The 13,025-nt window shown below is 45.0% G+C and overlaps 1 protein-coding gene across 5 annotated transcripts in view; it reads right to left on the reverse strand.

Moving 5' to 3' along the window:
- Window positions 1-13,025, reverse strand: part of GHR (growth hormone receptor) — a 104,613-nt gene that overhangs the window by 11,126 nt on the left and 80,462 nt on the right. For 4 of the 5 annotated variants that reach the window (XM_081929775.1, XM_081929774.1, XM_081929778.1 and 1 more), the window contains exons 3-4: window positions 1,972-2,140; window positions 1,315-1,472 (exon numbers count right to left, since the gene is read on the reverse strand). In XM_081929775.1, the coding sequence (XP_081785901.1) occupies window positions 1,315-1,472; window positions 1,972-2,140 (327 nt within the window). The remainder of the gene's footprint in view (window positions 1-1,314; window positions 1,473-1,971; window positions 2,141-13,025) is intronic. The other variant, XM_081929777.1, reaches the window with a different exon arrangement.

Consider the following 13,025-nt stretch of genomic DNA (forward strand, 5'->3'; position numbering starts at 1 on the left):
GACAACCTAAGTTAAGAAATTTGAGAACCTAAAGAAGAAAAGCCACGTTATACAGGGACAGTCCACATAGATATTGGCCTATTCCTACCTCTGTTTCTTAATGGTGACACGGACCATTCAATAATGTAGGAATATTTTTCACAACTGCGAGAGGGGCAGTGGGGTGGGGCAAGTGAAGGCAAGCTACAACAATTAACTATAACGTCGTTCACTGCTTCTGCACAAAAGACGCATTTTCTTTCCAGTTGTGCAGATAACTGATAGAATTCTACAGGAAGTGGTACCAGGGTGTGAAAACAGTCAAGATCCAATGATCCCCAGGCATGCACCTCCTGGTGCCCAGGCATCTTCACTTGGTCACAAGTGGTCAATATCCAGGTGCGTAATGCACCTGGGAGCTGGCTAATTTCAAACACTGGACCCTATGTAAGTACAGATGCCTGTACACAGGATCTCCTTCTTGCAAGTGGGATCTTCAAAAGAGACTGCCTACGCAGGTACATATTTATGGATGTGGCTAATGGACTAAACCATGGGTAGGCAAACTAAGGCCCGGGGGCCGGATGCGAGCTAATCGATTTCTATATTAGGCCAATGGACAGTCCAGGAATCTGTGTGTTTTTACATGAGTAGAATGTGCCCTTTTGATTAAAATGCATCTCTGGGTTATTTGTGGGGCATAGGAATTCGTTCATTCCCCCCCCCAATATAATCCGCCTCCCACAAGGTCTGAGGGACAGTGGACCGGCCCCCTGCTGAAAAAGTTTGCTGACCCCTGGACTAAACCCTAACCCCTGTTTCCAGGTGTTCAATGAATGTGCAAAGGGATCCTTTGAACTTCCTGGACAAGCCCGAGGAGCTCCTGGTCAGTAGAAAGACGTATCAGGGAACTAGAGTTCAACTAGTCTTGAACCGGACTGTACAACCCTGAAAGACTCAGGTTTAGGATTTGAGAGAAGGCCTGGATCTGGATTCCCAGGTGTATTTTTGCTTAACTAAGGCCACTGTGGCAAACCGTGCTGGATCCGGCCATGGTGACGTATGCTGCAATTGTATCTCATCTGGAGTACTGTGACAAACTGGTGCCCTCTAGATGTTTTGGAGTATGACTCCCATCCCCAGATCCCAAAGTTCCAATAACTAAAATAACAAGAAATTCAATAAAACAGCTGCCCTTACGCAATGCTCAAAATCAGCTTCCTGAAGAAACATGCCTACTTCTGCCTAATGGTAGGGCCAGGAGCTGCTTCAAACTAATATGCAAATTAACCTTTGGTTACAAGGCTGCAATGGAAGCACGTAGCGGAAACATACCTAGGTCCTCCACGCGGAAACATAATTCGTCATACATCTTGCTTCCATTAACCAGCCTGACACAATAAGGAACCCAAATGGAGGTGTAGGTTTTGTTGAAATAACAGCTGTTTTCACCGGCGGTTACATAATCAGGACATTCTTTCCATTCGCCCAGCCTAGAAGGATAGGAAGAAAGAACTGTGAAAAAATAAGGATATTATGAGCATCCTCTCCTCCAACCCCTTTTAGGGAAAAGAGTGGCTACGTAGGGTTTGGAGCAGACTGATTGATTGATAAAAGGTTATAAAGCAGAAGACCACCTGTTTGCAAAAATAACAACCACAAAAAACCCAGCAACAACCCCAAACCCTTGAAACCTTATTAACACATCCAGTGCATGTATTGATAATTCAGTGTTTTCACATTACAGGTATGTGTATTAATTTGCTTACTGATGACAGGGTCCCTGTTATCAACGTGCCTGTTTTTTGTGAATGGTCACTGTTAATACTGTAATTATTGTCCTCTGTACTTTTCCATACTGACCTCATGAGATTCAGGGTCTTGGAGATCCATGAATGGCGTAGGTTATGGTGTGAGGAACTGTCCCCCCCCCCCCCAGTTTCATAACCTTCATCCAGATACTCATTTCTGGTGCTATGACACGGAACACACATTTTAGACAGCAATTCCTCAACGTACTTTTTTACGTTGCTTTTCGCATACACCAATTTCACGGCTCCAGCAGCTGTTAAATGGGAAAAGTTGCCATTCTTCCAGTAACATGAAAAGGTTTCCAGTTCGGGTGACCGGCACTTAATAAACTGTGGTTTTCCTGGCGAATCTGTATGTAAACAGTGGAGAGGGAGAAAGAAAAGGAAAGAGTGAGTATGTTTTCAAACAGATCAAATACAGCAATCGAGGGATTAAAATAGCAACGGAGACTCCAAACTAAAATTAATGTCCCCGTGCCATGTCATTCCCCTCACATAATGGCACCACAAACAGGCATAGTCACAAATATTCCTGCTTTGTAGCATATTGACTGTGACATTTGCAGATGCTCAAAACCAGAATTTGGCAACCTAAGGCCCATGAGCTGGTTCCGGCCCATGAGCTTCCTGGAACCAGCCCATAGCCGTTCTGTGGATCGGTATGGGGATTCTGTGCTTTTTTTCGCGGCATCATTTTTATTCTTGCTGCGGGGACCGACTTCCGGGTCGGAAGAGCGCTGGAAATAGCATGTGCGCATGCACACGGGCGCTCCTCACCCTAGTTCCTGCGCACTTCCGGGTTGGAGGAGCACCCGTGTGCACACACTATTTCCGGTGCTCTTCCGACCCGGAAGAGCACTGGAAATAGCTTGAGCGCAAACACGGGCTTGTGTGCTCTGGCCCACCGAGAGGTCTGCCAGGGAGTGGACCAGCTGAGCCTCAAAAAACGTTGCCGACCCTTGCTCAAAACATTCCACCTCTCATACCAGCTGCCCCCATGAGGTTTCCTCCATATGCTTTGACTGTAGTTCTCATCATGCCTGACCATTGGCCATATTGGCTGAGGCTGTCGGGAGAGGCAGTCCAACAATATCTGGAGGCAACCAGGTTGTGGGATGATGTTCTATACAACGCTGCCCTGTGTTCCCGAGTTTCAATATTTCTAGGCTGGCTTTCAGGACAAAGCCCTCACCAGACAGCTCATATGGGAAGAACTGTAACATACAATGCTATATTTAAATAAACCAGCACCCTAAAAAAATTCACAGCCTAGTATTTGCAGTGAAGAGTTTCTCAACCTTTTATTGCCTTTCCCCATTCAGGGCTTTCTTGTCAGACCCACCCTCCAGACTTATTTTTTATTTTAGGTTTATTCTGTACTTAACACAACGATAGTACATTAGTGGTAGATTCATTATGTGATGCTTCCACAAATGCCACCACTTTATTACTGTCTGAAGGGGTTACAGCACAACAAAAGTGGGGCAACCTCCTACCCCAAAACATTTGTGGCATGAAAAGTTACAGGATTTCAGCAGAAAGTTACAGGATATTCAACAACATGTCCCCCAGGAAGCTTCTGCAGGCACAAAACAGTATTGAAAGCGGGATCATATATGCTTACTCCAGTAGCAGCATGAGCACAAATCATTGCAAATGGCCAAGGAAAGGACATCTGGACAGGTCCTGGGTGGTGACATGAGACAGGGCATCCTCACTGGTGTCACCTCACCTATGAAGCTCCCTCTCAAGTAATATTCAGTCTGCCTCTACTGTAGAGGAAGTTTAGGACTCCTGCTGTCAACTTCTGTACTGTAGAGTTGCGTTTGGCTTCCCAAGTTTCATGCTGTGCTGGCCTGGCTTCACAGAGCTGCAGTGTCACGGTTTTATAGTGTTATATTAGGGTTGGCTATGCCATAATTGCCAAGGAGTGGAAAAGAACACAGCGATGATCCCAAGATAACCTTCAGAGAGAAGGTGACACACTTGCTTTCTGAATTATGTCGGCTAAATGCACAATTATTCGGTGCTACTGAACTGGCACCAGCTGCTTTGCAGCTTGTCTAGAGTGCAGGCCGCAGCTAAAACCCATGGCCATAATAAAACAAGAACAACAACAAAGAAACAGGCTCTGATGGTTTTTGCCGGGATTCTGTCTGTGGGATCACAATGGCTACATAAGCCGCTAATCCCCCGGGGACATTCTGAGCAGCCTTAATTTGTAAGTGGCAGCACACCAGAGAGGTCCTGGAAAAAGCTGTCCTTTTGCTTTGCTTTTCCCAGACTATTTTTATTTATTCATTTACATCTTTTTAACCCTTCCCAACTGGAGTGCTGTTGCACTCTGTATGTGATATGGTGGTGCCATTAGATGACACTTTGCAAATACAGTAGTACCCCTGGTTACGAACGCTTCTGGTTACGCACGCTTCGGGTTATGAGCTCCCCTAACCCGGAATTAGCTGCTTCTGGTTGTGAACTTTGTCCCGGGATGTGAGCGGAAATCGTGTGCAGGAGGCGCACGCACAGCAGGAGGCCCCATTAGCGAAAGCGCGCCTCAGGATAAAAACGGTTTCAGCTTAAGAACGGACCTCCAGACCAAATAAGTTCATAACCAGAGGTACCACTGTAAAGCCTTATTCTACTTTTGATTTCCAATGCAGGTTGCCTCTTAAGTCTTCACATAGTGCAGTCGACCAATTAACCCTCCTGTTACCTCTAGAGCAGGTATCGTCAACCTTCTCAGACCCAAACATGCATTTGGTGACGTATTTCTTAACTCTTTACTGTACATTTGCCTCATGGAAGTGCTCCTGTTGCAACCTTCCTTGGTTTAGGGGGATCCACCAGTTGAAGGCCAGTGCTCTAGGCCATTGGCAGTTAATCTGCGGACGGCCAGAATATTTGCTGGAACACAACTTCTGCCATCCCTGACCATTGCTCTTGTTGGTTGCAGGGAGCTGTAAACCAATCACATCTGGAGGGCAAATGGTCCTCCGCCATTTTGTGAAAGACCGAAGAGAAATGGCAGGGAAATGGTCAAAAGAAAAGAATATAGATAGAAAAACACAGCCGTTTCCTGTAGCCCTGTTTTCCAAAGCCTTTCTTTCTGCCTCAGTTTATGCAACTGTGAATCATGGACCTCAGTTAAAAGAAACCACAGATGTAGTTGCTAATTATGTATTAATAATATTGTGAATAGTAGTAATAGTGTAGTTTGACCCAAAGAGGGGTAGAGAATTGGTCTGCATACTACCCTGGTCAACTCTTAATACGAGCGTTCAGCCTCCTGCTCATGAGGAAACTCTCTGGAGCCCAAAGAGGACGTTTTCTTTGGGCTCTGGGGAAGGCCTCACAAGTTGGAGGTGCAGAGGGACCCTCCCCATTTAAGCGCATTTCACTTATGTACGCAGGGCTCCACACAACCCCTGCGTAAATGGGGAGTCTCCTGTACTTTTGATATTCTATTGTTATTCTACTGGAGTTTAGCATGCACTAAGATGTGTGTGTGTGAATTTATCAAGGAAATTTTAATTCACTGAGGGCAGTAAAAATACCAACCAAATAACCAACCTTGGAGCGGTAGCAGGCAGGTTTGAAACTGAGGGGCCACTGCTCAGTGGTAGAGAATTTGCAATGCGTGACAAAGGTCCCAGGTTTAGTCCGCATAGTTAAAGCTATGGTTTTACCAGTAGTGATGTATGGAAGTGAGAGCTGGACCATAAACAAGGCTGATTGCCGAAGAATTGATGCTTTTGAATTATGGTGCTGGAGATGACTCTTGAGAGTCCCATGGACTGCAAGAAGATCAAACCTCTCCATTCTGAGGGAAATCAGCCCTGAGTGCTCACTGGAAGGACAGATCCTGAAGCTGAGGCTCCAATACTTTGGCCACCTCATGAGAAGAGAAGACTCCCTGGAAAAGACCCTGATGTTGGGAAAGATGGAGGGCACAAGGAGAAGGGGACGACTGAGGACGAGAAGGTTGGATAGTGTTCTCGAAGCTACCAGCAAGAGTTTGACCAAACTGCAAGAAGCAGTGGAAGACAGGAGTGCCTGGCGTGCTCTGGCCCAAGGGGTCACAAAGAGTTGGACACAACTAAATGACTAAACAACAACCTGCAGGTAAGGTTGGGAGAGAATTCTGCCTGAAGGAGAGCCACTGCTTTCACAGAGCCACTGTGATCTAGATGGAGAAATGCCCTGATTTTTTGGTATCAGGCAGCTTCTTATGTCCCTATGCATGTTAATCGATGCTACGGTATTATACCCAGCTACACTAGATGGCAGGAAATATTTGCAGTGGTTGCCATAAAATGGGGCAGGGGACACAAATATACCTTGTGGTGAGGGAGATGACAAGCAGAAGCAGAGGCATGCATCAGGGGATTAATAAGTGTTTAGCACAGGTATGGTACGTTCACCAAACCAAGTGGCTCTTTCGTGATGCCACTGGTTTTCATCACAGTCTTTCGTAACTTCAAACCAGGCAACTGAACATTCTAGGTCAGTCAGGCAATTGGTGTCAGTGGCCTTCCTGCCACAAGGGCAGCCTTGTATAGATTAAATCACTTGCTGTGGTATGTTAGCTGGGCTATTTGCCCAAGGGCGGCTAATATATTTTGGCCTCATTTTGTCAAGGCGGATCAGGAAGTCATGGGCCAAACCCCACGGTTTTGAGCTTTGGCAAACATCTGGAATTTTTAACACGATCTCTCTCTCTCTCTCTCTCTCTCTCTCTCTCTCTCTCTCTCTCTCTGTCACTCTCTCACTCTCTCACACACACACATTTAGAGACTTGGAAAATGCTTCAATGGTAATATGATGATACCAAATCTGCTTAGAGTTCCTCTCCAGATCTTAGATTGATTGCACAACTTTTCCCAACAAAGCAGTTCCAAATTTGTTCTGTTTTCCCCAGCGCTCATGAAGCTAAATATTTAGGCTCACTAATTTCCAAGGTCATCACCAAAGCGGTTTCTGTGCCAAAACTGGGCCTGAACCCCAACTGAAATGGATCTAGAAAATAAGTTACCTTCAAGAATGCCTAGATCTAGTTTGTGACTACCCATTCAAGAACCTTGCCCAAGAAGGAGAGATTGGCAACTGGCTGGTAGTTACTTAGTTCCAATTTGTTCTATTTTGCCTTGGAAGATTTCAGTGTATCAACAAAACTAGTGCAGCAACTACCAACAAAACTCCTGCCTCATGTTTTGGGGACCCAGATGACAACAAATCTCACAAGTGCACACATGAAAGAGAAACTTTAAATCTCCCTCCCAGCCGCAAAAAGATTTAATCTAAAGTAAATATTTGTTAATGCAACTGGCTTTCTTACTGTGATTATATAGATGTATCAAGCAAACAGTCCAAAGTGACATTGTGAATTGGTTTATTTGGTTGTAATAAAATCACAAAGTGATTTGCAAAAAGATAAAACTTTAAAAGCTCTTTACAACGAGAAGGGAACCCTGAACTGCAAGCAATTTGAAACAGTGAGTAAAATGAACATTCGAGCTGGTGAGCAAAAAGGCACAAGAAACCCAGCCGTTAAAAATACAAGCAGCTATGGAGGCTACAGAAAACCCTCTGCCTTATTCCCAATGATGGGTGTGGTTATGGTAAACCAGAACCTAGGCAGGATTGAGCTGATAAGCCAGATATGCAGGTACCACATGATACCAGAGTTGCTGTTGTCAGGATTTCTTAAAAGATATTGACCCTAGACAAGAGACTGAGGCTGTGGTTCATTTGTTGAGGTCTGCCAGGGTTTAAATAGCACAAGGCTCGAAGGGTTTGGAAACCCCAACTTTTACATCATGGGGAAATGAAACCTCGGTGCAGAAGACAGCTTGAATCTCCAGTTTAAAAAATTGTAGGTAGCTGGATTGGGAAGGACCTTGGAAAGTTGTCAGCAGTCTGAGAAGTTGGTATAGGGATGGATAAATTGATGACCTGACTTCGAATAAGGCAGCTTCCTCTGTTCCGTGCTGTATATGGTGTAACCAGGGTAAGGGGGAAACTGCGGACACAAACCACTTAACTTCAAGATTTCTCTGAACCAAGCCTACTCATGATATTTCCAGTTATTATGAGCACATAGATATATTATTTCTTTGGCATGGATCCCCTTGTTTCTTTGTCCCTGGCACGAACTAGTTATGTGAAAGGGAAGACTGAAAACCGAAGATAAGTTTTATATACAGGAAAAGGCTGGGATTGGAATCTGTTATCACAGTCATTTAAGGGGGAGAAATCCATATATGTAATTAACTGGGTCATGCTGACCTCTTCTAGCATGATTTTGTTTATAACAATCAGAAGGATGATCAACGTTCTCAGATAATGGGACCTTTGGACCACAATGTCAGAGGCAAGAATGGAAGCCAACAGCCAAAGAACAGGCTGGCTAACTCAAACGAGTATGCAAAATTCAGGCCAGCCTCACTTCCAGCTGTTTTCCTTGAGCTTTGTTGCTTCCCTTGGGGGTCACAGTATTACAATGACTGCTGAAGCCACACAGCTGGCAGAATTTCCTTGCTTGGCTTCAGACTCAGGGGTTAGCAACCTTTTTGGAGCAGCAAGCACATTTCAAATGGTAAGAAAGTGCTGCAGGCACCAGTCACAAAATGGCTGCCATGGCAGTGTGGCATCACATGACATAACTGCTGGGGGGGGCATGCCATAACCCAGAATTAGAGAGAAAGAGAGAGAGTCATTGCTGCCTCTCCCCACCTCTCAACCAACAACCTGATGCTTACAGTGATTATTCAGGACCATGCTGGTCCTGATTATGAAGATCACCCAATATTGATTCCTCTCTGTCTCTGTTTCTCTCTCTCACACACAATGCAGTTACTGTCTAGTAGTGACACTGGAAAAAAAGGCACAAGGTGGCCACACCATATTTATTTTCCCTTGCACACACACATGCTCATGTATGCCCTGCACATATACGAGACATGCATCTCTCTCTCATACATGCTCATACACTGCACTTACAGACAGCCACACATCTGTCCCCTCTCTCTCTCTGAACATGTGCATTGCTCCCTCTTTCTCACAGTCCACTCACAGAGACCACCCACCCACAAATATACTTCCTTCTCTTTTATCTTTCTCACATGTGTCACTGTCCTTTGCCCAAACGCATCTCCCCCTCTCTCACACAGACCACACATGCATCTCTCCCTTTCTTTCTGTCCAAGTGCATCTCTCTCCACCACACACACAGAACGTACTTGAGCACCCCTCACAACCCCACACCAGGAGCGTATTGACCAGACCAGGAGCTGCTTACGATCCTCTCTTGCCAGTATCAACGCTCCGTTAACTGGTGTACGGTGAAGGCAGATATGCACGATTTGTGACTCCCCAAGCTGAATGCCGTCTACCAGCCATGCATTGTGACGCACCAAATGATTGTCTCATACAGGGAATAAAATTAGGAGGCTTATTTGTGACTCAAAATGTCACCTTGCACGGCTGATGGGCTTTGTTTGTCTCGATGTCTCACACAACCTGTGCAGGCCTAGGGCTGCAATTTGAAAAGGTTTGATCTCATTCAACAAATCTCTCCCCACAGCCACCTCCGATTATTTGCACAGCTATCAATCTACCATTGCTAGATGAGATTTTAGTGGCATGGATGGAGCTTCAAAGGGGGAAATTGCTTCCAATTCAATCAGTTTCAATCAATCAATCTCCCTTTATTGGCACAGAAAAAGTGCATCATATACATGGATCAGAACACGACACAGTTAACGAAACATAGTAGGAGATACTTTAGGATAAAACTGTCCAGAAATCGTGAGGTATGAAAATGGCTCTTAGGATCTATGGGGATGTAATTTCATAGCATCGCTCAAAAATCTTGCCACATTTTCCACAATGTCGTTACTACAATTGTTCAGCAGATAAGACACCCTGGAATAATCAGTGCAATAAATCCCCTCCTTCAAGAAGGGGGCCAAATACTTATCATATATTTTTACATAAAATGGGCAATAAATTAAAATGTGTGTGATGGATTCGACCTGTTTTGTGCCACAAGGGCAGTATCTTTCAGAGTATGGGATTTCCAAGAATCAAAAACTCTTGCAAAACTGCAGACGGTAAGATGTTAAATCTTGCGTGGGAAAGAGCTCTGCGTAGGTGGCGATCATAGAGCTGGTGTAAATATGGAGTGTCCTGGACAAACAAGGGTGGAATTCCCAATTCCAATGGGGAACAGGTTTTATTGGCTGCACTGCAAAGGGCTTGGAATTCAATCTCAAGGATTCTGCACTTGATTGTCGGGAATGCTTCCAATTCTGGGAGCATAAGCAGCGACTCGAGTGATAGGCCACAGGTTCTGATTTTGCTCTCAATGCAAGCTAGCCATTTGGAGTGGTGTGATTCTGCCAGCACGTGGAAAGTTAAAGAAGACCTATCGGACATTAAATGTAGGTGGAACCAGAATTTTACAGTGGTGAGCCACGCTTTGGTTTCCAGCAGCCCTTGACCAGTTTCCAGACACATGGCTGCATATGGCACACAATCTGGCAGCCTCAGGATTTTGCACAGAAATTTGGATTGGATGCGTTCCGACGATAGGTTAACTGCACCAATCCATAATGGGGTGTGATACAGGAGTTTTGGGGCTACTTTGGCATTAAAGACCATTAGCGCAGCTGGGACAAACGGCTTCCCTCTGTTAAAGAAGAAATGGGTTATAGCCAGAGCTAGAGTATCCGCTCCGTTAAGTGCAAGCTTACAATGATATTTTCAAGAAGCGTTATATTGGAAGTGGATGCCTAGGTATTTGAAGTTTTTAACCTGTTCCAACATGTTTCCACTGATCTCCCACCTATGAGGATTCCAAGATCTTGAGAAAACAAGCACTTTAGAGTTTGTGAAGTTCAGTCCCAGTCTGTTGGCTTCCAATTCTTTATGGATGGCTGTCTGTACCGGGCCTTTCTCGGGATGTGTGTGTGTGCTCTTAACACGTACTGCCAAAAGGGCAACTTCATGCCCAACAATTCCCAGGAAACGAAAAATGTCCATGGCATAATGAGCTGCATTCGCTTTGTTAACCTTCCTTTGGTAAACACCTTCAAGAGGGTATTTTGTGCTAAGGTTTGGGCTTTTTCAAACAAGGTGCCAGATGCAATCCACTTTGCACCATTTTGCAGCCAGAAACAATTTGTGGGAGCAGAAATGAGCTGCAATTGTAGCCTATCCGATATTGATCTTTCTAACTGCGTTGTTCTCTCCCCTGACACACACTTCCTTGCTTTCTCTTTGCATTTTAGTTTTAAGGACCTTTTCTTGCTGCTTCTCTTGTTGGCTTGGATTCATTCTATCACTTTTTGGCCTTGAAAGACAGCCTTGAGAAGAAAACATATGATAGAGCAGCAAACCTGTTGCTCTGGAGCACAACTCCCTTCAGCCCAAGCTGTAGTCCAAAACACCCAGAGAATGCAAGGCTGGCCAAGGCTGGCCAAGGCTGCCCTCCTGTATGGCACCCGCCCGATGTTGCAGGCAGCATCAAAAGAGAAGCGATGGTCTTATTAGCACAAAAGATTACAAAGTTTTCAGATTAAGCAGAGCATCACATTAGACAGTGATTTAATTAACCGGAAGGAACAGCACGTACAATGTGGGATAATGAATGCTGTGAGCTTAAGCCTTCATCCTGATTTGTAAACCAAGGAGTAAACAAGTGATTTATTGGTGGGAAAGGTCCATATGCAGCTCAGCAGTAGAGATCTGGCTTTGCATGTCCCAGGTTAAACCCATGGCACCTCCAGCTAGAGTTGAAAGAGTCCCCTTTTCTGAAACCCTGGAGAACCTCTGCCAGTCAGTGTAGACCATACTGAGATACCTACTGTAGGCCAATGGTCTGAGTCAGGATAAGGCAGCTTCCTATGTTCTTACTGCTGGTTTTGCCTGTCTCCTACGATCTATTCCCAAACTTGAGTCTCCTGCTTTTCTGGGACTACAGTTCCCATCATCCCTGACCACTGGTCCTGCTAGCTAGGGGTGATGGGAGTTGTAGTCCAACAATAGCTGGAGACCCTAGTTTGGGAAACCCCGATCTATACAGTGCTAGGGAAACCCTGGTTTAAGAAATACCAGCCCATCAGTAATACGGGATGGTCTTTGCATCTACAACCACCAGCAATACTCATTTGCACTTCCACTTACTGCTCCTCTACAATTAAGAAAGGAAAAGGCACTTGTGGGTGTGAGATGAACACATTTCTTCAACATCCGAAGCTCTCACAGGCTTTTTTATGTTGCAGTGCAGAGTTCACATGTGCAACCTCTGCCCTGCTTTGTCACGAAGTGCGTGAGGGGGTTGGACATATTCAGTTTCTCAAAAATGCATTTTTATGATGCTACTGATCAACTGCATGAATAGTTGGAGGATTGATGAATGGCTATAATACCATTCAAACGGGGACAGTTGAAAACTGTTTCCTGCCACACATACAATGCTCACCTCAAATACAAGGTGGCATGTGTATTCTTCCGCAGCTTGGATTTTAGGAACCTGGGAAGCTGTCATACTGATTCAGACAATTGGGGCCATCTGTCTCAGTATTGTCTACTCTTACAGGCAGCCGCTCTCCAAGATTCCAGACTGAGGACTGCCAAGTTTTACCGAGAGATGCTGAGGGTTGAACCTGGAACCTCCAGCATTCAAAGCAGATGTTCTACCACTGAGCTATGGGCCTTCTAATCTCAGCTGGCACACAATTCTGCACTAAACCCCTTCCCTCCTACCCATTAGCCTTCAATCTCCTCCCCTGTCGCTGACAGCGGAAGCCAGATGCTTCTCTTTCGCTTTCCTCAGGGCCTGGCACTTGCCACTTGCCACTTCTATGGCAGTAAGCCAGATGCCAGCATGAGACAGTATCTAAACCCAACTTGAAATTACCACATCTCGCATAGCTCTGAATCAGCTCAGGAACATTAGGCCACAATTCTAAGCAATCTGTCAAAGGAGTGAACATTATCAGTGCCTAACAGGGAACAATGGCACTACAAAAATGGCTGAAAATGGTTTAGAAATCATCTAAACAATTTTGCAGCACTTACTGCAATTGTGTTTTTCTGTGAAACTTCGCTTCCAGATATTACAAATTGCTTTTGAGTTATTTTAGATTGCAAAGATGTTCAGCATTTATTTCCTCCTCCAACTCTACAATTCTATGAACTCTATGAATGTGTGAAGGCTGGCAGGCATGA

This window comes from Podarcis melisellensis (genome assembly GCF_964234715.1).
Source record: "Podarcis melisellensis genome assembly, chromosome: 11".
NCBI lineage: Eukaryota > Metazoa > Chordata > Lepidosauria > Squamata > Lacertidae > Podarcis > Podarcis melisellensis.